This window comes from Hyaena hyaena, unplaced genomic scaffold, assembly GCF_003009895.1.
Source record: "Hyaena hyaena isolate Hyena2069 unplaced genomic scaffold, ASM300989v1 scaffold_978, whole genome shotgun sequence".
NCBI classification, from domain to species: domain Eukaryota; kingdom Metazoa; phylum Chordata; class Mammalia; order Carnivora; family Hyaenidae; genus Hyaena; species Hyaena hyaena.
This window is the reverse complement of record NW_024081612.1, coordinates 583,711-611,107: the sequence shown is the minus strand read 5'-3', so window position 1 is coordinate 611,107 and position 27,397 is coordinate 583,711. Positions and strand designations below refer to the sequence as shown.

Sequence of the window (27,397 nt, the reverse complement as noted above, 5' to 3'; positions counted from 1 at the left end):
TACAGGGCTTTGGCCTCTTTATTTTCTTTTTACAGTTAATTCCACGCGTAAAAGACTTCATAAAGCACTATGGCTCTGGCTATACCCCGGGCGAGCTGCGGAGGATAGAGCTGGCTATTTTGGACAGACTGCACTGGGACCTCTATATTGCGATGCCGCTTGACTTCTTGACCATAGTAAGTACGAGGAGTTTGCAGAGTCTGCCCTAGACTCATGTGTGCGCCTTCGGAACAGCTGTTCACAACGTAGGATGGCAAAGCACAGGCGTGCACATGTCCTCACACGAACCACAGGGAGGTGACCCACAGGGCTCATGACACATGTAAGAGGGAAAATGGATATCTTAAATCCAACACAGTTCCACCAGACTCCCACTTCTAAAAGACAGTAGATTAACTTTATAAAGATTTTTTGACGGCACTGTTGTGGTGAGTTTCTCTTGAAATACACACTGCAAAAATATTTAACTTTCCATTCTATGAATACTGTACATAAAAAGCTCTCTGCTTGTGCTACACTTTACACACATTCACTTAGCTGTCTTTATTCACCTACACACGATCCTTGTTGAGGCTTTAGACCATATTGATCTGGCACTTAAAAAATATCGTATTAGTTGGTATTTTTTTAGTTAGGGAATGATGATCATCCTTAAGGAATGATTCTGTTAGTAAGGCAAAATTATGCAATGTGGAAATGTATGGGGTTTTGGTCGGTTAGGAAGCATGAAGATTAAATCACTAAGGGCTGTTTCATTCTGAAAACTGGCCACTGTTGCCAAGTTGCAGTGTCTTCGGTGTCAAACAGATACAAGTAACTTTTCTGCTATCTTAATCTTGAATAGTATGCTTCTGTTTTTCAGAACTGAAACATTGTCATCTAGGTACTTTAAGCTCTTAATGACCATGCCGTGAAACAGATTGTCTTTTCTCTCCAAGGCTGAAGTTCAGCTTGGCCACAGAATGAGTATTAAGCTTCAAGTCCCGTGTGGGGCCATGGATGGGAATGAGTGAAAGGGGCTGGGCAACACTGGATGCTCCCTGATGGAAATTAAACTTGTTTGCACTTTTGGTCATTGATATATGAAAGGTATGGGGTTTTCTGTTCTAACATTAAAAACCACGGTCTCTAGTTCCACGCCCTGGTGGTCCTGGGCTGGCCCCACTTGGTGGAGCTGCTGCCTCAGAGGAATCCTTCCCTCCACGTCGCGTCCCTGACCAGGCAGCTGCAGCACTGTATGGCGGGCCACCAGCTGCTGCAGTTCAAGGGCTCCACACTGGCCTTGGTCATCATCACCTTAGAGTTGGAGAGGCTCATGCCCGACTGGTGTACTCCTATATCTGATCTGCTAAAGAAAGCACAGGTAGACATCAACTTTGCCCTGGACCAGACTCTCAGTTTTGCCCCTTTAGCTGATGTACTCTGCCCCCAAAATGGCACACATCACCCTTCATGGCCCTTGTGGGCTCCAGAAAGATGTTACGGCCACAATGACTCTGTGAAGAGTCTACCTAAGGGCTAGGCTTTGCACACTTGGCATACCCTCTGGATGAGTACAGGGTACCTGTTTCCTTCACTGGACCAACTGGGTGGGTTTCTTGACCATGACAAGAGCTTTATCTCAAGGTAGCCCTTGTTAAGAGGCTGGGGTGAGGTCCAGGGGATGTGTCCTGCTCAGGAGGAAGCACCCCTGAGCTTAATATTGCAGCGTGTAAATTTCAGACCCCTCCCTTTTATGTGACTATATGGTACGGGGTACTGGAGTCCCATGAGTCAGGCATTGAAGGGTCAGAACACCTGAGGATGGACAGGGTAAGATGGAAATGCATAGTTAGACTAATGACAGTTTTACTGGGGTTGAAGGTAGATGTCCCTGAGATGGTGGGGTTAACGCTCTTAAGTCAAATGGTTGGACCTTCCTGAAATTACTCTATGCTAACATTTAAGTACTCAGCATTTTATTTGGAATGTAAAATGGTGCTGCTTCAAGGATGACCACTCTGTTTTAATTACAGGTCAGTATCGAGCAGTTGAGCCACTGCAAGGAACTTGTAAAGCAGCACCTGGGAAGTCTGTAGTCCTCCACCGGCTCAGACAACTTTGTTTCACCTCCCAGCCTCTGTGCCCCTACCCTAGTACCCTTTAGAGCATCATGGCAACCCCTTGTTGCTGGGACTCCTCTAAATTCGAGGCTTTATGGAACCTGTAACAAGAAAGGAAGAAGGCACTGAAAAGCAACTGAGAAAAAGCTCCCGACTCTTTAGAAGGCAATAAGGAGAAAAAAGGCAGGTCGGGGGCCCTCCTAGGATCTGACAGGTCAAGACCCTGCTCGCTCCTCTCCCATGGGTCTGAGAGCAGCGTAAATGAATGGATGTTCATACTGCAGCTTGGTTTTCCTTCCCTCTCTAGCACTGACTGGTGTGGGCCCCTAAGGAAAATGGAGTCAGGCCAGCAGTGGGACTTGCTCAGGACCAAAGCGCCAGGCTGGTTCTGCCTGACCAGATCGTTCGTGCTGCTCCACCTACCAGAGCTGGCCAGGGTCTACCAGCTTCCCAGACTTCTACCAAGCACATGTGTAGCACTCCAAGTGCCAGTGACCCTGCCCATCACTGCAAAAATGGGACTGTCTCTCCAAATGTATATCCCCTGACGTGGCCATGACGTATGTCTTCTGTTCATAAGAACTGGATCATAAAATACACTTTGTTTAATGTACGGTAACTGGATCAAGCTTCAAACATGTTTTCCTTTGTTACTGTTAAGCAAAGTAGGTTACTACCTTAGAGGAGTTTTATGTTCAAGAATGATCTTGGCGGCTGACCCCTGAGAGGGAAACAGTTCTGAGAGGTTTAGGTGGAGATGAGCAGGTTCTGAGGCTGAGCTTGGTCCCACCACCTTACCGCTAGAAGGAGATGACTCGCACGGCTGTGAGGGAGAAGTCAGCTGTCTCTCGGACAGCAGGACACTATGGAGCCATTGTCTGGGCAGGTGAGGCCAGCAGGCGGAGCTGCCCCCACGAAGCTGTGTAAGCAGTGTCGGGGACATGAATGACTGAACCACACATTTAGCAGTCATTTGTAAAGTCTTGCCACTGTGAACAGTTTTTTGTAAATAGGCTAAGCCGTGAGGAATACAACCTGCTACTAGAGGCAGAGTGGTCAGAGACCACTAATAGTGTCTGTGTGAATCTCTACCTGTTCTCCACACAAACTGGCTTGTTGGAGCTTCTGTAAAAATAAACCTTAATTCCTTTCAACCTCATCAGAATCTTATTTTTAAATGTACTGGATATCCAGCATTTAGACTCCATAGTCCCATATACTTGGAATATCACTTCCTGGGGCCCGGCCACGGCTGTCTGTAGTCCAGCACCGAGGCTGAGGTGGAGACACAATGTGCTGCTCACGGCAACTCCCCTGGGGCCACAGCTGCCCCCTGCCTCCTTCCTGGTGCTGGGAGTGGGGACTGCAGCGGTGGAGAACAGGCTCATTCTGAACTGCAGGGATGTCTCCACCTCTTAACTAGGTAGCTCTGCGTATAAGCTGGATCCTCAAAGCTAACCTCTCAGAGAAAGGAGAAGGTACATCTGTGAGCCCTGTCCTGAGAAAAGGGGCAGCCTGTTGCTCTGTCTTTTAGTGACTGTATTGTCTTTGTGAAAGCAAACTTCTGCACTGCCAAAGAACCACTCGGGAGTCTGAGACAAGTCTTTAGGCTGTTGAGTCTCGCCCTGGGATTCTAGGTCCATCTTCCTCTCTCTCTCTCTCTCTCTCTCTCTCTCTCTCTCTTTTTTTAAAGCAACTCCTATCCCACCTCAGATCAGAGATTGGGCATCGTGGTGGGAGAAGTATGGACACAATTTGTCTTGTTTTTGTCCCTGTCTACAGAAGGGGAGGGACTGGTGAAGGACTGTAGCTGCAGAAAATGGAGAGGTGAGAAAACTCAGGCAGATGGGCTAAGAACAGGGTAGGGGAGCATCTTGGGCCTTTTCAATACTTGTCCAAACATTCCTTCCCCTAGATGGGTGAGCTGAGTTGTACAATGCTGTTCCATCTACCAACGTGGCCTTTGTTTCCTCTGGTCTCCTGCAGAGTCTTCGTCCTTCAAAGCTCAGTGAAGGCTTTGCTTCCCTGCTACCTGCCTCCCCACAGGGAGACCTGAGCTGCACGTTCATTAGGGGTGTCTGCATACAAGTCTCCCTGGTGGGCTATCAGCTTCATGACCCTAGTCCCCCCTCATTTTGGTCTTCCCAGTAATTAACCTAGTGCCCAATAGAGAAAGCTCTTCGGCAAATGGATCCACAAGCTTGTCATCGCTTCCCTCAACCACCAGTCTGCCCTTCCTCAGCCAAATATTCACCTACCAGGGCATCCCACCTCCACAAAACCATCTCAGGTCCACCAACCCACACCGTCGAGCTGCACACTTTAATTTTGGCTACATTTCACTATAATTCCATCATCCCACCGGGTTGCCAAGGAGCAGATATAGCTCAGGAATTAAGGGTACAGACCACCAATAATCAAATCCCAATTCTACCAGTTACTAGCTGGGTGACCTTGGGTAATTACCTCTCTGTGCCTTACCTATAAAATGGGGTGAAATAGTACCTGATCTTGAGATTGTTATAAAGATTAGAGGAATTAATGCACGTAATGTAACTGAGAACAATGCCTGACACACCATAAGAACTCAGATGTTAGTTGTCCCATGTCAAGCCTCTTCCACAAGGATGTAAACTCTTAAAAGGCAGCACTTGCGTTCTCTCATGTCCTGCACCCAATCACGCACTCATGATTCATGGACCATAGGCTCTTTCCTAACTATGACTTCTCCTCCATCCCACACCCATTCCAGAGCTTTTCACATATGCCCACAGCAGGAGTCACTATTAAAACAGAACTGCTATAGAAGGTGATCAACCCCACAATGTTCACAGGAAAGACAAGCTGTATTTTACCACAGTCATAGCAGACTAACAGGCCAGGAAACGTGTTAAATCAGAAAAGCTGCTGCCCAAAAAAGACACCACAAAAACTCAAAATAAATGCAAAATTTAATGGGAAAAAAAAGTACAAAGTGAATGGAAAGGAACAAAAACAGTCAATGTATGAAGGAATAAATGAATTAACAAGTGAAGCAGTTTTAGAAAAGCTTGTTAACATAACAGACGAGCAAGCCACACTTCCCTTGGGACTCTTATCCAGTAATATGAGCCCCATTTAACAAGCACCCAAACACAGACACACAGAAACATATATGCGGTCAGTCTGCACAATTAGAAACCACCTCGATTCGGGCTAGCCATGACCGGGGTGAACATACATCCCAGTCCGCCGGAGCCCGTTCCAGCTCACTCCTGCTGATCTGGCATAATTATTAACAGGACCTGCTTTCACTCTGAAAAGTCTCAGTCTGGGCAATAAATTACGTGATTCTACCCAAAACCAACGTAGCTCATGAGTGACATGATGGTAAATGCTGGCATGACCCCGCTGACAGCCCTAATAATGCCAAAAGATGATTCTGAAAAGAAAAGGCAAATCAGATCCTGCAGACAGGGGTCGCCCCCTGGCGGGGGTAGCTTGTTAAATAATGGCACGTTTTAAGCTCATTTTGTGCACCAAGGATTAATTTGGTCTCAGCTGAAGTATTATAATAGACTTCCAAACACAAACAGCATGGGGAGAAGGGCAGCGAGGCTCACTAAAGCCGATGGGGCCTGTGGAAGCAGCTCAGACCCCAGAAAGTGTAAGAGTGACAGGTCTCCTGAGAGATGCCAGTAAGCCCTGCACCCACGGGAAGGTAACCAGCCACAGTTCCGACCTGCCAGTACGCCCCAGGTGCAGCCCTCAGCTATGGTGAATGGGTGGCAGAATCTGTCCCCAAATTGGTCTGTGAACCAGGAGTGTGTGTTTCTTAGATAACCAGAGAATCCTCTGGGTCACTGAGCCTCATCTTCAGAAATACATTATCTGACTGAGGCGATCTTAAACGCCATGCCTCAGCCCAAATGAATACACTCTTAGACGTATCATCAAGCCATTCACAGTCCACATGTGCCTTACGTATACGCTGACTTGCCTCTTGAATGCCCACACTGAAGCCCCTGACAATCTGGATCCGCCCTTGGTCATGGCATGACACTCAGAGCAGTTTCACTCTGGGCATCCGTGAGACCTTCTCTGCTCCTGGTGAGGAGGGAGGACAAGGCTGCCTTTTTCCTGCCGTGCCTCTGAGGACACACACACGGCTCACCCCCTCCTCCCCACTCCAAATGGAGCCCCATCTCAGAAGGGCAGGATGAAGCCAGGACTTGGTCCCGGAAATCAGTAAAGCAGGCCAAGGCAGAAAGGGGGAAACAGCGATGGGAAGGAGGACGGAGGACATGAAAAACAAACGACCAATCCAACAATAAATTAGCGCGGCCTCCCACGGCTTCCGACTAGGGAGTGCACTGGACTGGGAGCTCTTTGAGGGTAGGGCTGCATGTCACTCTGAGTAGCCTGTGCCCAGCACAGTGCTCCATCAACATTAAATGAAATCCCTTCATCTACTCAATTTTTATCTCCTATTTCATCACGCCATATTCTCAGTCCTGATACTCCCAGTGGCTCGCAGACCAAGGGGAACGTAGGAGAATCGATGCCGCTAGTACTTCCTTACAAGGATCCCCTGAAGAATGCAGTGGAGGCGGGAAAGCTCCTTGGCTGGTAGTGTTTTCTTAAATAGTCCACACACATCAGACACCTTCATGTCTTTGCCTTGCGACTCGGCCAGGAAAACAGAAAACAACGACTTTCCCGGCGGAGTACTCTTTGCATTTGGAATGTGCAGGATTGGTTTGGGGCGGGGGGGGGGTCTTAGTTGGAGTCAAACACTTAACACACACGTGGAGCGGTCCCTGTGTACGGGTGGCACCTGCAGAGCACACAGACAACGGCTTTGGGCTGCTGTTCCATTTACATCCACATTGAAAACGCTGGATGTGGTCTCGCTCGTGCCCCACTTTCATCCGTAAAGAAATTCCAAACACTGTCATCACAGGACGTTTATTACCCACCTCTCCCTAAATATTATAGGGATACTTTGTACATAAGAAAGGTTTAGAGATGTTTTTAGTTTTTAAAAACTCAGGGAATCTGGGTTACTTATGAAAATAACGGGAGAGGATATTATTTGTCTTTACGCTTGTGCCAAAATAAAAATTTAGAAGTATCTTAAAAGCTATTATTGAAATTAAGCTCTAGGTTAGAAAATTAAACTGAGGGGGGATTGGGCGGGTTTTGCAGCACGTATACCGGACCACGAGGCCACACCTAGGGCACCGCGTGAGTTGCCATCTCGACGCTGAACAATTAGGCCGAGCATCACCGGCCAGGGCCTTCGCTAGAGCGGCACATGACTGCTCCGTCAAGGAATAGTGACACTGTAAATGGAAGACCAGCCACTGGCTCTGAAAAAAATAAACCTTGTCAGTTTTGGGTTCCAGCATTCATGGCTTTGACGTGTTTGCATAGAGAGGGGTGGCCCACCAGGCCTAGGGCAGCCTGGGGGTGGGGATGGGGACAAAGCAAGGCTGTAAACACTGGAGTCTGTACCGGCTCCCAGTCCGTCCTCACACCATTGTTATGGGAGAAGGGTCACAAGGTGTAACTCAAGCAACTTAACACATGAAAGTCTAAAGTCCGCTCTTGACATGTAAGTCTGTGCGTGCGTTAACTGAAAAATAAAAATAAAACAAACAAAACAAAAACAGACACATTAAAAGATACACAGACAACCGAATCAAACAGAAACAAAAGACAGCAAGTTGGATGCTGGGAAAGGGCAGTCAGTTTGGCATTTGTGGCGAACAAAGCAGAGAATTTGCTTCAGTTTGTGGCATCCCAGGTAGAGGGTTAAGATCTGATTGGGAAGTAATTTTGCAAAAATGGATTAAAATCTGAAGACTACATATAACCAATAAAAGCAATTCAACTCGGTGGTCATGAAAAACCACCCCACCCCCTGAAAACACTCCTCGCACCCCCCATTCCCCAGACCAGGATGGGAGGAAGGGGCGCTCCTGGCCACCTTACTGACCCCACTCCTGGCCTCAAAAGGCCAGCACGGGAGGAGATGTCTCTCCCAGAGGCCAAACTGACTGAAGCTTTCTGGCATGTCCAGCAAGCGGCAAAGACCTGTTTCCCAGACCCAGGCCACCCTGGAAGAGTAGGGGGACCCGACACCATGGATGAATTCACACCCCGAGAGCTGTGCTGGTGCCCTTGCAGCCAGCTGGCACCCCACCTCCTGGCCATGACCTCGCCACACGACCTTGTCTTCAGGGTCTGGGTGGTCTTCCCATAGCTTATCTCCTAGGAGACTCTGTCTGCCTTTTCTGAAACAAGATAGCCTGGGCCAAGCTGGCAGGGAGCAGGGCACAGTCTCTTTAGATGCCAACAGCTGGGATGTAGACCCACACAGCCCTTCCAGGAGAAACCAGATTCCTAGCCACTACCTTGAAACTCACATAGAGTCCAGTTCACAGAGCCCCAAGGCTCACCAAGCCAAGAGCTGGACACGGGGCTGGGGCTGGAAGCAAACATAAAGCAGAGAGCAAATTCGTATGACTGAGGGGAATGTGAGGCTAGGGTCCTCCCTGGGGACAGGCAGGGGCTCATCTCTGACAACAGTGCCAGCAGATGGGGTGGGGCCACTGGGAAGCAGGATGAGGGAGACTATAGAAAGGAGGGGGGAGTCTGTCCCAAAGCAGAGGACAGGCCTTAGGAATAAGAACTAGCATTCATTTCTAAATGCCTGGCTTTGTCCCCCTCATCTCCCCCATGGAGCAGCTCATGAAGTGTTTTTTTTTTCTTCCCTTAGATGTCTCTGTGCTTATGTGCCCTGGGGGCTGCATGTGCTGGAGGACATGTGCCTGAGTCTATGCATGTGACGGGCTGGAGTGAGAGTAAGACAGTGTGTGCGTGGGTGTGGGGAATGCAGTACTGGGGGAGGGGAGAGTGCCGATGCCACAAACAGCGTCCCAGAGCCATGGCTGGCCATGCGCTGCACGGCCTTAACCACAAGCCTCCAGGCCACCAAGGAAAGAAAGGGCCTGAGCACACACATTCCCAAACATTCCAAGAACACATGGGAGTCCAAGGAACCTGAGAATGAGGGCAAAAATGGAATCACCTGCTTAGTTCCTCGGCTGACAAGAGAAAGATGGTACCTGACACAGGCCAGGGGCAGGGAGAGGCAGGGATGGATGAGATCGCACACTGTGATGAGGTACGGGACACTGAATGGGGTGGGTGGAGGTGGGAGACCCCTAGGAACCAGGGCATCTGGACTCTAGCTGAGAATGTGAAATGAGGCTTTGAAAAAAGCAGAAGAAACATGACTCAGAGTTGCCCCCACCTGGCCAAGAGGTTCACTGCACTCTTGGAGGCTGGGAAAAGCCTCCTTACTCTCCCTGGTCCTCCCTGCTCCAACTCTAACTTCTACTTGAAGGGCAGCTCCTCTCTGGAGCAGGACTCCCAGAGCCCCTTCAGGGAGCTGCTGTCCTTCCTTCCACCAGGCAGTGAGCAGAGTGCCCAGGGGGCCAGTGCTGTCTGGGCTCAAGCATCCACCTGCCAACCGATGTGGATCCTGCATCCACTGGATCAGAGACTGAGAAGGATGCACCACACCTGCCTGAGCAAAACCCACAGGAACTTTTGGAATCTGGAAATGCAGACATCCACAGTCCGGCCCCTCTCCGGGCTTGAAAGACCCTCCCTGAGACCTCTATACGCCCTGCCTATTTGGCCTCATCTTCACCATCCCAGCTCTGAGGAGGCTCCGGGGGGGGGGGGGGGGGGGGGAGAGAGGAACAGAGAGAGAGCCTGACACAGAGCGGGGGAGGGGGAGATGGAGAGAAAGAGAGAGAGGAAAAGGGAAAGGTGGGGAGGAGGGGTAACAAGGGGTTACTTGGGCAAGACAGAGCATGCACAAATACCCAGTATCCTGAGATGTCAAGCTCACCAGTGAGAGGAAAAGAAAGGAGGGCAAGAATGAGGTGGGGAAAGCAGGTGGGACCGAGAGCCAAATGGTGACCAGGCAGAGCATGGGTGAGAACCAAAGGAGACTCAAGGAGCCAGGAGTAGGACAGAGCAGGCGCCCAGGAGGGACCAAGAGCCAGCGTGGGCAGGAGGCCCACCACCTACTTCTTCTTGTCCTTGTCCTTCCTCAGAGGCTGCTGCGAGGTGGCGTGCAAGGCCTGGGACTGCAGGGCCTCCACCGCGGCCCTCCTGCGGTTGAAGGCGCTAGTCTCCTCCTCCAGCTCCCTGCGCTTCTCCTCCACCTTGCGCTTCTCCTCCTGGTGGACCCGCTTGAGGTGCTCAAACTTCTCGTGCAGCTGGGAGCAGAAAAGGAGGAGCGGGGCTTCCTGTGAGCCGGGCCAGGCCCCGCCCTCCCTCACCCGGCCTCACCCCGACCCGCACCCGCACACACCTCCCTCTCCTTCTCCTTCAGCTCCAGCTCTGTCTCCTTTACTTTGTTGACGAACATCTGCCTCATCTCTTCCTCCTTCCTCTGCAGCTCACTCAGGAACTCCTTGCGCTTGGCCTCGTAAGTCTCCTGCAGGCTGTGGAGACCCACAGGGAAGAGGCCAAGGGTGGGATTGCGCGGGATGGGATGGGGCAGAGCCAGAGAAGGGGCATCACGCAGGCACGGGAGGGGTGTGGGGGTGCCGGGGTCCCCACGCCCCTCTCCCTGGCTCACGAGACACCCCCACCACACCCAGGTGCAGCTGTCGGCATGGCAGGCCTGCCTGTGACTGTGGAGACGAGCTCACGCCCCACGCGGGATGTCACCTGAAGGGCTGGCTGTCACCATCGCCGTCCTGGAAGCCCATCTCCTCCAGCTTGCAGCGCCGGTACAGCTCGTAGTGCCGACTGTGGGTCTGTTCTCGGAGGTCCTCCATGTTCACCCTGATCAACATCTCCCGGAGCTTCACAAAGTCACAGTGGTTCTCATTCTCCACTGAAAGCACAGGCCCGTGGGGCATTAGGCAAGCACACAGATGGGCACAGGGAGGAAAGGGCACAGGGCAACAGTCAAAGTGCTACAGGCAGGCTCCGGAGGCAGCACAGGCACTGGATGGTCACAGGGAACACAGGCCAGGGGACTGAGTTTAGGACCCCCACCTGCAGATGTGCTTCCCCGAGTCACTTACCCTGCACCACTCCCCACGGGTACTGCCGTGCTCGGACCAGCTTGTTCCCCACCTTCACCTCCTCGGTGCTGCCGACCACGGCGAAGGGCAAGTGTGCCTGGAAAGGAGCCCAAGTATGGGTGTCCACTGGGCGGACAGACTAATGGACAGACCCTCCCTCAAAGTCCTGGCCCCAGGGAGGGGTTTACCAGACCTGAACAAGGCCTGGCTAGATGCTTACTTCCCGGCTCTCTTTTGGAGAAGTATCCTAGAACTTCCAAATAGGAGAGTGGGCTGAACTTGCACTCCCATCTGCCTCACATTTGAGGGCTTCTTTCAGCCCTTGGGCTCCCCAGGGGCCATTGGAGGCCCCCTCACAGGACCTGCGAGCCTGGCTTTCCTCCAGGTCCCCAAGCTCTGGCATCTTGCCTGCTTACTCTTACAGGTTTCAGTTCCTGCCCTGCATCCTTACCTTGTGAAACTTAAGCTTGGGAAAGGCCCAGCACCAGCCCAATACCCAATTCCTCCCATCTCCAGCCCGTAGGATATAGGACTAGCTGGCTTCTAGATGCCCACCCGTCTTTCGTGAAGAAGCTAAGGCTGGAATCCTGAGAGCCAGAGTCTCTGGGGCTGTGTCACAGATGTGCCGGCTCCAAGCCCCTTCTGGCCCCGAGGCCCGTGCCCAATGCTCACATTCATGACCGCATTAATCTCCGCAACAGCCTCGTCATCAGTGGGAAACTGGTAGATCTGAACCCCATTGCTGACCAGCTCGCCCATGATCTTGATCTTGAACTTGTGGAGCTCACTCTTAGAGATGGTGTCAGCCTTGGCAATGATGGGAATAATGTTCACCTGCCAGGATGAGGGGTGAGGGGCCACAGGTTAGTTCTCCTTGACTGTGGACAGCCCTGCGCAGGCCACATCCCTGGGCAGAAAGGCAGGAGGCCAGAGAGATGGAGCTGCTCCGACGGGCAGTCCCAGCCTGAACCCAGCCACCTGGAGCCTTTCTAATGGGTGGTAACAATTGACTATGGTGCTTCTTACAGCCCTGGTTCCCTCAAAACACCACCCAGCCCTAAAATGAGTTCTCTGGGCAAATCCAACTTTGACCTTAAAATAAGAAATAATTCAGCTAGAAGGGGCTCAGGACCAGACTGAGGAGACAGAGCTCTCCAGAGAGAGCCCAGGGTGATGAGGACCCACTGGAGCAGCAGGAACCAATGCAAGAGAAAAGAGAAGGGACCAAGCCCAGGGGCTATCTGCAGGCCCCTAAGCAGCAGAGCCCCTGAGGACCACAGCGGGCAGTCCCACTGCAGCCCCCAGCCCAGCAGAGGATGATGAAGACCAGGGAACAAGTATGGGGGGTGGTACCTTGCTGTCTAGTTTCTTCATGGTCACCAGATCCAGGGACTTGAGGGAGTGCCCTGTGGGTGTGATAAAGTAGAGGCAGACGTGGACCCTCGTGTCTTGGTAGTCGAAGAGTGAGCGGCGGATCTTCAGCTCCTCCTGCAGGTAGTTTTCAAACTGCGCGTCGATGTAGTCAACTATGGGCCTGTAACTAGAGACAGCTCCATCACTCCGGAGGCAGGCACTGAGCCACAGGGCATGGGGCTGCCCCCAGCCTGCTCTCTGTGGGGACAAGCAGCTTCTGACTGGGGTTGCCTGTCTAGCTAAGTACAGGTGGCTGACCCTATCTCCTAACCTCCAAAGGGGTCCTCAGGACCTCAGGTGTTCCCCAAGAGGCCCTCCTCCGGCCCCCATGGAGTGTGGGGCTTGCCGATTCGTATGGGGGCAGCTTGAAGGGAAGAGTGCTTGAGCAGAGAGTTAGAACCAAGACCACCGTGGGGGAAGCAGAGAGGGAGATGAGGGTAGGCAGAGCCGCCCTTCCCGCCTCTTGCCTCTCATCCTTATTGATCTGATCCCCAAAGCCCACAGCATCCACAATGGTCAGCTTGAGGTGCACGTTGCTCTCTTGGAGGTCGTAGGTCTGGGGCCGCAGGCGCACACATTCCTCGTGGTGACTGGCTTCCTCGGTCTCAAAGGTCGTGTTGAAGAGCGTGTTCATCAGTGTGGACTTGCCGATGCCAGTCTCCCCTGGGGAGTAAGGAGTAGAGGAGAGGAGATGTCAAAGGTTAGAAACGGGGCTGTTCCTGGATGCTGGCTAGGATGGGTGGGGCTCAGGCACCCTCAGGCTCCATGCAGAAGAGAGGGAGAGAGGGGCAGGCCTCCAACTCCATCCCTCGCTGTTCCCGTCCCCAGGAGCCACCTCTTCTTTTTCTTCTTGTGGAAGAAAAAGCCAAAAGGCTGACTTGGACATAAGCCATGGCTACGTGGGATGTGAGAAATGTTTCCTCAGGGTGTGGGGAAGAGGCAGAGCCAGGCAGCTGTGAGATCCACTGGACATTAGCCTCTACTGTCCTCAATGGGACCCATCACCTGCTCTGCACACCACCCTTCCTGGGCCTAGGCTGGTCATAAGCCCAGCATGGCCAGGGTCTGAAGCCATCAGGGGCCTCCTGCTCCACCTAGTTTTATCCGGTTCAGGACAGGCTGCTTCCTGAGGGGCACCCACAGACCAGCAGATGCCAGGGCTTAGGCACCTGTGGAGGGTGTGGCAGAGCTCTTTGTACCCTTGACCTTGAGGCTCACGTAACCCCTCAGAGCCTCCCTGTTTGGGGCTGTATTTGTTCAGATGCGTGCTGGAGCTCTTGCGTGATATTGTAATTGGACAGTCTCGTTTACCATAGTGTTCTTGACACACAGTAGAAACACAGAGTGAATGTTTTTAAAATAAACACACAAATCTAAACCTCTGTGATAAATACGCTCAGTTTACAAAGCACTTTCACACGCCTGATCTTGTTCACTCTTTGAGGCAACCGGAGTCGGGCCCCCAAGATTTGTCCTTGACCCTGGCAGAGACACCAATCAAATCCTCACCATGACCCTCAAAGTGTCTATCTGCCTAGGACGTCCCTTGTAGTTCCACAAGCAGACAGGGCACAGAGCTCACTCCATCCCTTGGAAGGCTCCTGTCCACCCCCTGTCTGGGGCCACCCCCTGGCCAGAATATGACACATACCCACACAGAGGATGTTAAAGCTGAAGCCCTGTGTGACTGACTTGCTGACGAGCTGGTCCGGGAGACTGTCGAAACCCACATGGCCACCAAGGGACAGGCTCCGGGGCTCTGGCTCTGCATTCTGCCAAGAGAGAAAAAGGACAAGGCAGTGAGCCCCCCGGGGAAGAGGGACCACGTGAAGAGAGGCTAAACCCCAGGGACACGCACCACCCCCTGCTCTTGTCTGATTCTTAGCAAATCTCAGGACATAGTGTGAGTCTCCCAGAGCTTCAACTCCAGGACAAGTTTCCACATAGGAACCCCAATGTGCCTAAGGGCCCCTGATTCCGTCCCAGAAAAGGGCTTTCTCCCACGGCTCTTCTCTACCTGGGCTGGCAAGTGATGCCTGGGCCTAGGGCATCCCTGGCACAGGTGGCCCAGGGAACCATCTATCCTGGTTGCTACCCCTGAGGGTTCACCTGGCCTCCTGCCCAGGAAGAGGCCCCAGATGGTCCCCGCATCTTAAATAAAGATTTCTAAGAGGCCAAAGTTGGATGGTGGGTGTGTTCCTGTGGCCCCCTCTCAGACCACACAGATACTTCTACTGAAGCGGGTCTGGTCCGACCCCCTCACACCTGATTTCCATCAGAGGGCCCTCCCTCATTGAGCCAGGCTCACAGCTCTCCATGTGCGCCCCTTGTTCCCCATGTACCCAAGCATGGAGTGTACAAATGGGCCCCGCTAAAGGGGCTGATGCTCCCTCACACCCACCACTGGGTCTCAAGGCTAGTGTCTGAGGCGTCGTGACTGAGGCCTCATCCCTAAGTGGTTTTTAGGGTCTCCCAGGCTTTGGCTTATACCACCCTCCCACACCCACTCCAGCCCTGGTTGTTTAGACAAAGGATCCTGGGTGAGAGTATGGAGGCCTGGCCTCAGGAGAGGGGCAGGCAGCAGGTCCCGCATGAGCCAGGGCCCCTGGAGCTGGCCCGCAGCTATAAAAAGCAACCAGCAGGACCCGAGGCAGAGGGTCAAGGTCAGACGCCAGTTGGTGCAGATGATTTCTCGGCTTCCCTGGGAATGGGGATAAAATGCTGTCCTCCAAAGGAAGGTTCCCAGGCTCAGCTTTCCTGGGTTTGGCCCTCTTAAGAGCAGGCTGCAAACAGCTCCAAGTTGGGCAGAAACACGTCTCCTCTATTCTTGAGCCCCTCTGCCCTGACTGCCCACCAGAAAGAGCAAGGACAGACAAGGGCAGTGGGTGTGCGGACCATCCTGCCGTCCTGCCCACAGCTCCAGAGGGGCGGAAACAAGCCCAGATGGAGGCAGCCCCAGGAGCTACTGATCGGTAGGACAGTGGCAGCCCTCACGCCAATGTGGAGACCAAACAGTGGGTGCCCCGGGTGCCTGCCCCCCTGCAGAGGGATCTCGCCGGCACCTGAGCGCATTCTGACTTCTTCGTAGCTGCAGCCTGTTGACTCAGCCTGAACCCCTCCAACATTCTTTCCTCCCCACCAGAGCCCCCTGCCACATAAGCTCCACCCTCTCTCCTTGACTAATGATGCTCTCCCACTCAACCCCCATCCCTGCTCAGTCACTGTAGCCTTGTATCGATGACAGCCAGGTGTGTGCTTTGGTAGCCTAGACTCCACAGGGACCCTCTGAGCAGTGGTACTGTTTCCTCAAACAAGTCAGGGTTCCCTCTAAACCTTCTCTCTGATAACCTTCTCTCCACAGAGCCTCTGCTTTTACAGCTGACCCTTTCTCCATATCCCCTGTGTCAAGGGGATCGTGTCACAACCTCCCCACTCAAGCCCAGGTTGCCTCCAGGGCTGCAAACATAACCCAACAAAGATGCCCCAAAGGTGGCTTCCTCTCACTGGTGCCCTCATCAGAAACAGTTAATAGGGTATAGATATGCTGGGTCAGGTCCAACATCCTAGGCCCAGCATGGTCTGAGGCCTTCCTCCCAACCTTGGCCAGGTTACCTCTGAATTTGTTCTTCCAACAGGGTCCCCTTCTCCAGGTTCCAGAGCTCAGGCTCCCTTTTCCCTAGCACCCTCTCCATCCTGGCTCCGTATACCTACATTCCAGACCCCTCACTTGGCTGTGGCCCCATTTCAATGCAATATAAGTTTTCCTTTCTTTACACTTCCCGGTTTTCCGATTCTTCCACAAGCTCCCCAAGGATGGCTGCAGGCTGGGGGAGGTCAGGCTTTCCTCGCGCCCCACACTCCCACCACTATGCCCGACATGCTAGACAATGCTGCCATTTATAAACTACTGAACACTGTCTTCAACTGCTGTGGCATCAGGGGCATCTGCCCACCTCACACAGAGCTTCATTATTTAGTCTCGGCTCCACCTGCTCGTGGCAGCTTCAGGATCAAATGGAGGACAGAAGAGTGAGTCTAGAGCATTTTTCTTTGCAGGCGAGACAGAAAATCTCCAAAATTTAAGGCGTGCTGTGCTTGCAGAGAGACTATGTGTTTATTCATCCTCTTCTTCCAAGGGTGACACAATCCGGATGCAATCCAACATCCTGTAGCGTGCCGCCAAAACCCATCCCGTCCGCCGTGTCTGGGAACCACACGTGTGTGCACACTCGGCCACAGAGTTCTTGCACGGAGACAGAGGACATCCTAGTCCTGAGTTTCCCCCACTTCCTCACAGTTCAAAGCTCCAAAGGCTCAGAGCAACACTGGGGTGGGGACTTTTGCAGAAGTCCACCTATCCTTGCTCAGCTGGCCCTGGCTGCCTTCACCCACGCAACTCCGCTCTCTCTGGAGAAGTATGTGGAGTACAGGGAGGTGCTTGTCCCCAGACTGCTGTCCGGGCTGCACCCCATCACTCCAGGGACCACAGGGCTGAGGCAATCAATGCCTGCTCAGGAGCCTCAGGGACCACGGGACTGCTGATCTCGAGGGCGTGCGTGCACACCCACATGCATACACACAGAAGAGTGGCCTCTGGTCCTGAGGAGAGCAGATTGCTGTTCCTTCGTTTCCGGAGACAGACCTGACTTCTTGACTCTGCTGAGGTGTGACTCTCACTAATGCCAACCTCTCTGATCCTCTATTTGGCATCAACAACATGTGATCCAACGTGCACTGCTCACTACAAAGTGTCTGAACCAGGTGTCTCTGCAGACCCAGCCTAGAAGGAGCAGGCAGCCCCCAAAGCAGCACCATCAAGTCTCAGTTAATACAAATCAGAAAGAAATTTCAGACCTCTCAGTGTCTGCCTCGTGGCCCTACAAATGCCCTGCACATTGCAGGTAAGACCTCAGCTCCAACTCTAAAGCTAGGTCCAAATAGTCCTGAGCCATCATCAGCGCAATCCCATGGCTGGCTCAGGTACACACGAGCGACCCAGAGCGAATCTCTACGACCATCTTGTGACCACTAGGGGGACTGGCATAACACTATCGCCCACTCAGAGGATGGCAGCGCCAAGAAAATCACAGAAGAGAGAAAGCCAGTGCCTGTTCTACCTCTGGGCTTTTCCTTTTACCCCCGGCTGTATCTCCCATTTACTGCTTCAGCTAGTTGAGTGGGCCTATCCGGTACTTGCAACTGCGGACATTCTGACTGCTAGGGTTTCCAAAGTGAGACTCTGAGTGCAGAGGAACAGAGAGAAAGTGAGGAGAGTAAGGAAGGGAAGGAAAAAGTGTAGAGAGTAAAACGTCTCAGTGCTTACAACCAAAGGAACAAATGAGGACCACCCTGTGCGAACTAAGCCAAGTGGTTTATGGTCTCCCACACAGTCCTTCCCCATCCTGTGCGGCAGACACCACTACAATCCCCATTTTACAGGTAAAGAAACTGAGGTACACAGACACTAGAGAACGAGTCGGAGCAGAGCCGGGATTTGAGAGTGGCCAAGCCCTTGCCCTAAACCACCGTGCTACACTGCCTCCCCTATTCTTACAAGGCCCCCCGACTCCCTCATTCAGTCACCCGGCACACACGCGCCAGTCCCGTGTGCCCTGTGTGCCAGGCACTGACTGGGCTGCCTGCCAAGGAAAAAATGAGGACACCAGATCCCAGACATCGGAGGCTCAACCTAACACAGTTTAAATTCAAAGGGCTACAGAGGCCAGGCATGTAATGTAAATGAGTCGAGAGAAAAAGGTATAGTAATAACGACAACAACGGTCCTAACAGTTGTCAAGAGCTTACCACGTCTGACTCTGAGTGTCATCTGGGCCAGACATCAGCCCTGTGAGGTAGGCTGTGATATCACCTCCATCAGACAGATGAGACAATGGAGGCTCCAAGAGATGAAGTAATTTGCCCATGACCACACTGCTCAGGAGGCTGAAGCCAGGATCTGAACAGAGACAGCGTGACTGCGAAGCCCACGCTTCTCGCGACATCACTCTGCAGCCTGCTGGCTGAAGGACCTGCTGACTTGGCTGAGCGTGGGGTCCCTCGGGGACAGGTCAGGAACGCCAGGGAACTGCAGAGCCTGAGCTCAGTCCACGACAGCCGTGGTTCTGTGACTCTGGCCAGCTGTGGGAACACAGGCCCCATGATGCCAAATCTTGACAATTTTTCCAGAGAATCCACAAAGCTAGATTTTTACTTGCAACCCCTAATTTATAAAGGTTGGCAACCAATACAAACTGAGCACACCATGGGGGCCCGACGCAACCTGTCTGGGGGTGTACTTGGTCCATGGCCTGACGGTTTACAACGCCGCATGTGCTGGGAGAGTGAGCTGGAAGGCACGCTCATGTCTCCACTCTTGGGGCATGGAGACCTGCAGCAGAGAGCTTGCAGGAGGGGCCTTTGGCTGGACAACTCACCTCCCTGGCATGCTGTCTCACAGGGCTCTGACTGTCCTTAAAGCTCCAGAACAGAGCTGGCCACTCTGAGCTCTACATACACAATGGGAAACGCCATAGGGCCATTATCTCCTCTCTAATCACTAACAAGCTTTTGGCTCCTGAGCCAGGCCCCAGGCTTCTGTGTCATCATTTCTTTGGCACATCAAAGACAACAACCAAAATAATAAGTGCTCAGGCCGGCCATGTTCCTCCATGCCTGACCGTCCAGAACAAAGTAGAGAATGGCATTTTGTTAGACAGCCCAGTGGATAACTAGGACGTCATCTTCCTGACCAGGAAGCGCTCGCTCTGAGCTTTCTGGAGCAGCCCTAATTGCCAGCCAAAAGAAGATACTTCTTTCACCACGATGAGAGGTGGGTTTTGAGGAGAAACCACGTCTGATGGCTTACTCACACGAAAACAGGATTTTATCCAGAAGAAATTGGAAATCTGCTGAATGTGTGAACCAACAGAGCCAAAGAAGCTGTGGGTAGATAAAGAACCCTGAGATCAAACCTCTCAAACTAGGTTGGTCTTTGGGATGGGAACAGAAAGGATACCCTACCGGAAGTGTACCTGACTCCTGAATCCTGGACAAAGAACAGCTCCCCACCCCAGGTTTCCACCAGAGTTCTCTGGTGCCTCCTTTTCTCCCCCAGGCTCCCAGGCCTAGAACCCAATGGCCTGAGCACCCTGCCAGGCAAACAGGAAGCCCACTTCCCAAGAGAACTCCAGCCCTAGGGAAGCCCTATTAATCATTGAGCAATGGACCCACGAGTCATTTCGCCACTGGGAGCCTTCTCCACCCATGTTCCTGGCACGGACTATCCTATCTGCGGCTCTAGTTACTCTAAGCAGCCTGGGCCTTAAATAGCCAGAGCAGAGGCCGCTGGCCAGAACCCGTGGTCATAGCACAACTGTCCTTGAGTCTGAGAGGAATCCTAGGAATTTTCCCAGGAAAGGCTTAGGCTCACATCCCAGGATTCCACAGCAAGCCTCTAACCCTAGGTCAAAGGTTACGGGAAATAACCAAAGGGATGCGTGCAGGAGGGCAGGGGGTGGGAATGTTGCTACCCTGGGCCAGAAGGGAAGGGCAGAGCCAAGATACACCTATCCACAATCAAGAGAACACCTAGGAACAAAAGTGTCTCTTTCCTAAAGCAACAAACAAAACCTGGGGAGAAGAGATGCCTGGGTGGCTCAGTCAGTCGGCTGAGCGACTGACTTGATTTCAGCTCAGGTCATGATCCCAGGGTTATGGGATCAAGCCCCACATCTGGCTCTGTGCTGAGCATGGAGATTGCTTAGGATTCTCTCTCTCTCTGTCTCTCTCTTTCCCTCCTTCCCTCCCTCCCTTCTTCTCTCCTTCCCTCTCTTTGCCCCTCCTCCTGATTCATACGCACACATACACCCTCTCTCTCTCAAAATAAATAAACATTAAAAAAAAAAAAAAAAAAAAACCTGGGAGAAGACATGAGCAGAGATCAACCAGCACGGTGGCAATAAAGCACCATGGCAGCTAGGCCCCAACAGGAGGAGGCCACCATCACTCTCAAAAGGCCATCCCCATCTCAAAAGGAGTCATCCACTCCTGCATCCTGGGAAGGGAAGGGACTTTGGATGCAAAGCTGACCCCAGGAGTCTAAGGCCACCCCTATACTCCATTCTCTCTGCCTCCCTGTCTCACTAACAGGCACTTTCCTCCCCCTTTGTGCACAGAGAAAGTCAGGGCCACTGCTTAGCAATATGGGATAATTTGTTTCACACTTCTCATGACAAAATCAGATTTCCAAGAGGCCAAGAGAAGTTACCAATTTCTGGGCCTAAGCGGCTCACCGCAAGCCTAGGACACAACACCTGCCTAAGACTTTGTTGTGCTGTCTGGCTTTGTTGTGCTGTCTGAGAAAGACTGGTCCATCCCACCATGGAGCAGATAGGAGAGGCAGCCCGGGCCTCAGAAGGTACTGGAAACCCATGTGTTCATACTTTCCCACTTGGCTCAGGGACTTCAGCGACAGCCCCCACTGCAAAGCATAATTGATCTGCACATCACTGGAAGGAAACAGCCATGTTCCCCAGTGAATGAGACCCCCACCCTTAGAAGGGGGAATGTGGGCAGCAAAGGCGACCCTCCCCTTCTCCAATCCCAGGATGGATGCTGGTGCTGGGAAGGGGCGGAAAAATGCCAAGGGCACCAACAATGGCCAGTGGATGCTCAGAACTGCCGTGCTATAATTCTCTGTTGCTTGCTTCACTCACACCAGCACCAGGCAAAGTATCAGGCTTGCACCCTGGCCCCACAACCAGGTCTGGAAAGTGGTCTTGGGTCCATGCACAATAGTCCTCCTGAATCCCAGGCCCCAGCTGGCCCAGGCCCAGGAGGCCCCTCAAAGAATAGCTTGCAACTGGGATCTGAAATAGATCCTAATTCCCTTGTCCCGTTTCAATTTTTTTAATGTTTTTATTTATTTCTGAGAAAGAAAGAGAGAGAGAGAGAGACAGCGTGAGCAGGGGAGGGTCAGACAGAGAGGGAGATACTGAATCTGAAGCAGGCTCCAGGCTCTGAGCTAGCTGTCAGCACAGAGCCCGATGCAGGACTCGAAGCCACAAACTGCGTGATCAGGACCTAAGCTGAAGTCAGATGCTTAACTGACTGAGCCACCCAGGTGCCCCATCGTCCCCTGTTTCTATCCCTTTAGTGTGTCATCCAGGATAGGGGCCAAGAACTGCCTAGAAGCCATGTGTTCAGAGGTCTTATCTCAAGACCACCCAGGGCAATTAAAGTAAAAGCTACAGGGGTGTGCCTGGGTGGCTCAGTGGGTTAAGAGTCTGACTCCTGATTTTGGCTCAGGTCATGATCTCATGGTTCATGAGATGGAGTCCCACTTCAGGCTCCATGCTGACAGCGTGGAGCCTGCTTGGGATTCTCTCTCTCCCTCTCTCTCCGTTCCTCCTCTGCTCATGCTCTCTCACTCTCTCAAATAAATAAATATTAAAAATAAATAAATAAATCTGACATTTAAAAAAAAGCAAAGTTACAGCCAAGATGTCCCTTGCCCTGTCCTCCACCACCTCTTCCCAGCCATGGTTCCTCCTACAAGCCCTGAGGATACTGATGGCCCCAGCAAAGAACACTCCAGCTCTATCATGATGGCAAGTGGCCCTTAGAAAATAACACTTCCCCATGCGCATGTGTCTCCCTCCTGCCTGCACAGCTCCACATCTGGTTGTCTGGCAAAGCTTGTGCCTTGGGGGCCATGCCTGGGGATTCTAAGACCCATACTGGCAGCACGGGGGCAGGAAAGCTGGGGACACACACAGAGGCCAGCCAGCCCTCAGGCCCTTTGCTCTGTCATCCTGCAGCTGCTCTCTTCCAGTAGCTGGACCCGAGCCAAAGAGACATTCGTGGTAGTTAATGCCCCCAGTACACACCTGCACCTAGCCCATCTTAGGGCCCCCAACTCAGAGGGCTTCACCTTCTCTGTCATCTCAAGGGTTACTTAGGTGCTGGGATTGGGTCTCAGGCCCAAACTTGCCAATGACTAGAGACTGCATCCTCACCCAACTGCAGGCTGCTGGTATCAACAACCTGATGGGCACAAAACCTCCAGAGACCTCTACACCACCCAAAGCTTTTCACAAAAGTCAGGCCCTGGATTCCTCGCCTCCATCCATTCTCTCATCTTGCTGGCACTACAATTAGGCTCCTTCTTACCACCTTCTCTGTTCCGACCTTAGTCAGTCCCTTATCATGTGCTCCCTTGTATCACCAGTGCCTTCCCACAGCCTCCCTGCTCTGACCCATTCCAAACAAATTCCCAGGCAGACGTTCCTAGAGTTGGCGCCCACAGTAAGGCCTGCTGCCCATGAGGGTGGTGGGGCAGAGCTGCAGCCTTGCAGGTGGTGTTCACTGATGACCTCTCAACACCACCAGGCACGGAGAGCTTCACAGACGTCCCTTGCTGCACTCTCATTTCTCTCTCAGAATGGCTCAGCAAGAAGGTTCCTGGCCATTTTTATAGGACAGGGAGATATCATTCCATGACAGAGCCCAATTGCATGAGAGGGTTGCCTCCCACACCCCTTCCCACCAGCTTTTGATTCAGGGAAGGAGTAGGCACTCCCTGGATAGCCTGCTTCTTGGAGAAGTGTCAAGATTACAGGGGTGACAACGGAAGTGACAGATGGTGCTGGGGATAAAGCGGAGATGGTGGGGGGGGGGTTGGAGGTGACTGGCTGGGAGGAATGCCAGGCGCGAGGCTGCCATGCTCACGCTTCTTCCCTCTCCCCCTCATAGCTCACTTTTGCCTGGCTCTAAAGCCTCCCTTGCCCTGGAGTTTGAGCCCTGCCTCATAAGATTCTGACAGAAGGAACACAGGAGATGGCCTGGGGTGCAAGAAAGTCTGGAACCCATTAAGGAGACTGGGACCTAGGAAGGAGAAGGAGCAGAGCAAGAGGAGACAGGAGTCTGGCTGCTCAAGGAGGGAAAGAGGCAACAGAAACTCCCCAGAGGGCTGTCCCAGACATACCCACCCAGGAGATGTCAACTCTAACCCCATGACTGATCTAGGGTTGAACAGGGCCTAGCCAAGATGTAAATTGCATCTGATTCTGTTTATATCATGCTATGTGGGCAATAGGAACCCAACACATAGTGACCTTGAAGTACAAACTCTGTATGCACATCTAAGCTCCAGAACGGGACAGTTCCCAGGTCCTCCAGGGCTGGGCTGACCACCAAGCCAGCCTGGGGTGGGGTCTGGGGGGCAGTGTAGACCTGCCAAAGCTCAATCAAATCATAGTCTCATGGCCAATGCTTAACACCAAAATCAACCCTGAGGCTGGAGAGACACCTAAGCAGATCTCTAAACATGCCATAGACTGCAATTAACCTTCCACAAACTCTTTGAAGAATGTTAGTATGGTTGGGTCCATTTTATAGCAAGATAGAGAAAGAAATGATTTTCCCAGGATGACAAGCCAGAAGAGGAGAATGGAGGCCAGACTCTGAAATTCAGGCCAAACCCCACCCAAGGTCTCCACCCAAATTCAACCCTATGCAAGTCCTCCCAGGAGGCTGAGGGTGTGGGGCTCAGAGCATGGAGGGTGTGGAAAGCGTCCACCCAGCCAGCTTAACCTTACAGTCACCAAGGCTCCATACCTGAGTCAGTGCCATCTCTGTGCCTTGGCCCACCATGGAGATAATACCCGAAATCCTCTCAGAAATGCCAACATGGGAATGTGAGAGCAAGGGCTTTTCCACTCCACCTCCTGGAAGTGCGATCAACTCTCCCAACTCAGAGAGGACAATTTCTGGGTGTGCAGTGGCAGGAGCCCCAGGGAGGGGACCATGGAATGGAGCAAACTCATTTTCTGCTGCCTTCCTATACAGAGGACCAGTTTCTACCTCCACATGGACATTAGGTATCATGTGTCACTTATTGTGTCCTTACCACATGCCAGACACTGCTCTGTGTACCTCACCTGGATTATCTCACTGAGTCTGCCCAATAACCCGAGGAGGAAGGTAATATTTTCATCCAATTATACAGATGAGAACACTGACGGGTTAAATGATTTTCTCAGGGTCACATGGCTAATAAGTAGTAACCTAAGATTCATATCAGACAGTCTGATTCTAGTCACTCTACATACCGCACCCACCAGCAAGACCAACTGTTAGGGTAACCTCTGACCACAGACAAGACTCAGACATAACTTTCTGGTCAGCTGGACACGGAAAATGTACACAGACACACATGCACAAACGCTGCCAGATCGCTTGGCCTCCAGCTCATCAGCAGGTCTCTCAGGATTCAGGGACTGCCCTCCTTGGGTACATAAATTCCAATGTACATTACAGGGGTGAGGGGTGAGGGAAACCTCTGATTCTGCTCCTCCTGTATTTAAACTTACTTGACGGACACACAGCCCCTTCCTCAATGGGAATAAAACACCTCAGTCTAGAAATTATGAAACCAAGAGCTCCTGCTTCAGTTATGCATATTTCCAAAGTAGACCAACAAATGTATTTTCAGATGAAAGGGAAAATTTACATACACAAATTCAGATGACAGTATTTATAGCATTAATTACATAAGTTCTGACTCCCTTATTTAGCCCCAGAACCAATTCCTTATAGGTCACATATTCAACATTTCCCCCTCCCCCGCCAACAGCCCTGGGCCCTCCCCCCACCTTCCCGCCGACCAGGGCCTCTCATGCTGGCGGGAGGACACAGCTTCCTTCACTGTCACAGCCCAGCCTCTCAGACACACCCAGATCCAGCCTCAGACACCCGAGGACAGGCAGACACAACCCCCAAAAGGCTCCCCTCTCCCAGGTGAATTATAAACAGCTCTGAGAAGTTGGCTATGGGTAGGCTCACCCTACCGAGATCCCTGCACGGACCACCGGAGCCGGCGGCCCTGCAGAAGGCATACCGACTGGGGCCCAAACAAACATCCACTAGGCTGAATCGAGAATCGCTGGCTCCTGGGGGAATGGCTGCCTCAGACCGGACCACTGAGGCGGGAACTGCCTGGACTCGCACCCTGGATCTGAGCGCTTAGGTGGGGAGTGGAGATGGAAGAGGGGTGGAGGGGGAAGGCAAAGCAGGCCCAAGGTCTTCAGGATCCAAGTCGGCAACTACCCTGAGCTCATTTGAAAGACTCCTTCGGATCCTATAGGGCTTCATCCTCGCAGGCTGTACCCATCCAACAGCACCTGCGCGGCTAGGAATCCACCCCCCATCCGGGCAGAAACACCCCGGGAGATTGCGGGGCGGGGGGTGGGGCGGGAGATTGCGGGGCGGGGCGGAATCCTCCGGCCCCTCGCCCCCGGCCTCCGGCCCCTGGGGCTCCCAGCCTGTCCTTGCACCTGGCCCGAACCAGGCAGGTATTTATTTGTTCCTCCCTGCGAAGGGGCTCTGCCTCTCGTGCGCCCAAGGTGGACGCCCCCTCTCGACTCCCCCGGACCCCGCGCTAAACGCCGCGAAGTGCTCGCTCCGGTGTCCCCGAGCCGGCCCGGCGTCGAGGCCCGGCCGCGCGGAGCTGACAGCCCGCCTGGCGCCCCCGGCCAGCTGCAGGGCGGCCCCCTCCCCGCGCCCCGCGCCTCCCGCGCGCGCCGCGGCCCAGCAGAGCCCTCACCGAGAAGCGTTCCAGGTCAGTGGCCGCCATGGCTAGCTCCGCACCGGGCGGGCGGGCCGGGGCGAGCACCCGGGCCGCGACGGGGACCAGCCGACTGCGGGACGCGCTCCGCCCGGGCGGCTGCGGCTGAATGGATCCAATATGGCCACTTCCTGGAAACTCCCCTTGGCGGCGGCGGCGGGAGAAGTCGCGGAGCCGCCCTCGCCCCCGCCCGCGGGACCGGCCTCCCCGCCCGGCCCCGCCACGAGCGCAGCCCGAGCCCCGCTTGGACGGCCGGGGGTCTCCGCGGCTAGGTGGGAGGTGCAGCTGCGAGGGCTGCTGGGACTTGTAGTCCGCGAGTTGGGGGTCCGGGAGGGCAGTGCCTAGGGCCCCGGGGGCCGGTGCGCGTGTCTCTGGGAGGCTGGGGCCGAGCCGGAGTGGTTGTGGCTAGGAAACCAGTTCCACGGTGAGGACTGCGTGCGCCCTAGAGGGTGTCGCCGACCAAACCGCCTCCACCCCATCGGAGCCTGCAAATGCACTGGGACCCCCTGCCAGAGTGTCGACAAACTCCTTGCCGCCCGTCGAGGCCTGGAAAGACCGCCTCAGCCGGTGCCCTGGGCCCCACCTGATGCTCTGGTCTGAGCCAGGGCGGGACCTGGGGCGGGACCCGCCAGTCTGCCCAGGCGGCCTTACTTGGAGGGGACCCAGACTTGGGCTGCGAGTTGACTCCTTGCACAACCAGTGCGCAGGATGCTCTTTTCACCTCGACGGTCAAGGCACCAGAGTGCAAGTTGTCATCACCCTGCTTGCCCCAGGGGCTTGGGGCAATGTTATAGTGGAATCTGGGCTCTGTGCAGAGAGGATCTCGGATTCCAATGCAGGAGCATACTCTCCGCTGAACTCACTATTCAGAACATGCACAAATCTAAAAAAAATAACACTTCTGCCCGAGTGTTGGCTTCAGCCGGCTCTTGTTCTTTTCACTGACTAGCCATACAAAATTTAGCTCCAATTCATCTAAAACGCTCCTTTTCTTTCCCCTTCTTCTGCCTCTCTGCTGTCCCTTTGGGAATATGGCAAAGTTTGCCTCCACTGGCCTCACCTTGAGTCATTCCACCCTTCATACCTCCCCCTCATCACCTCCAATATTTTCCTAAGAAACGACTTGGCCTGTCCCTCCTACTCAGGAACTGAGTGCCCAA

The 27,397-nt window shown here is 53.2% G+C and overlaps 1 protein-coding gene across 5 annotated transcripts; it reads right to left on the bottom strand.

Annotated features, from left to right (window-relative positions):
* On the bottom strand, positions 1-26,335 carry SEPTIN8 (septin 8). 5 transcript variants are annotated; one of them, XM_039221368.1, is made up of 10 exons: positions 26,217-26,335; positions 14,265-14,385; positions 13,081-13,276; positions 12,554-12,740; positions 11,873-12,034; positions 11,201-11,297; positions 10,839-11,007; positions 10,477-10,609; positions 10,191-10,381; positions 1-1,345 (listed from the first exon to the last, which is right to left on the bottom strand). In XM_039221368.1, the coding sequence occupies exons 1-10, from the start codon at positions 26,244-26,246 to the stop codon at positions 1,183-1,185; spliced, it is 1,449 nt and encodes a 482-aa protein (XP_039077299.1). In that variant the 5' UTR covers positions 26,247-26,335; the 3' UTR covers positions 1-1,182. The 5 variants fall into 5 exon arrangements, with proteins under 5 accessions (XP_039077299.1, XP_039077300.1, XP_039077303.1 ...); XM_039221369.1 differs by having other exon boundaries at positions 1-1,348; positions 12,554-12,734; XM_039221372.1 differs by lacking the exon at positions 1-1,345 and adding an exon at positions 5,036-7,719.
* Positions 26,336-27,397: the final 1,062 nt, after the last annotated feature.

Bases quoted from the DNA above. Each gene is read 5' to 3' on its own strand.
- SEPTIN8 (XM_039221368.1), bottom strand. From the start codon at position 26,246: ATGGCGGCCACTGACCTGGAACGCTTCTCG. The intron at 12,741-13,080 runs GCAAGAGGCGGG...AGCTGTCTCTAG, and splicing joins CAGATCAATAAGGATGAGAG to TTACAGGCCCATAGTTGACT. The intron at 1,346-10,190 runs GTAGGTGGTGGG...TTTCTTTAGCAG, and splicing joins AAGGACAAGGACAAGAAGAA to ATCAGATATAGGAGTACACC.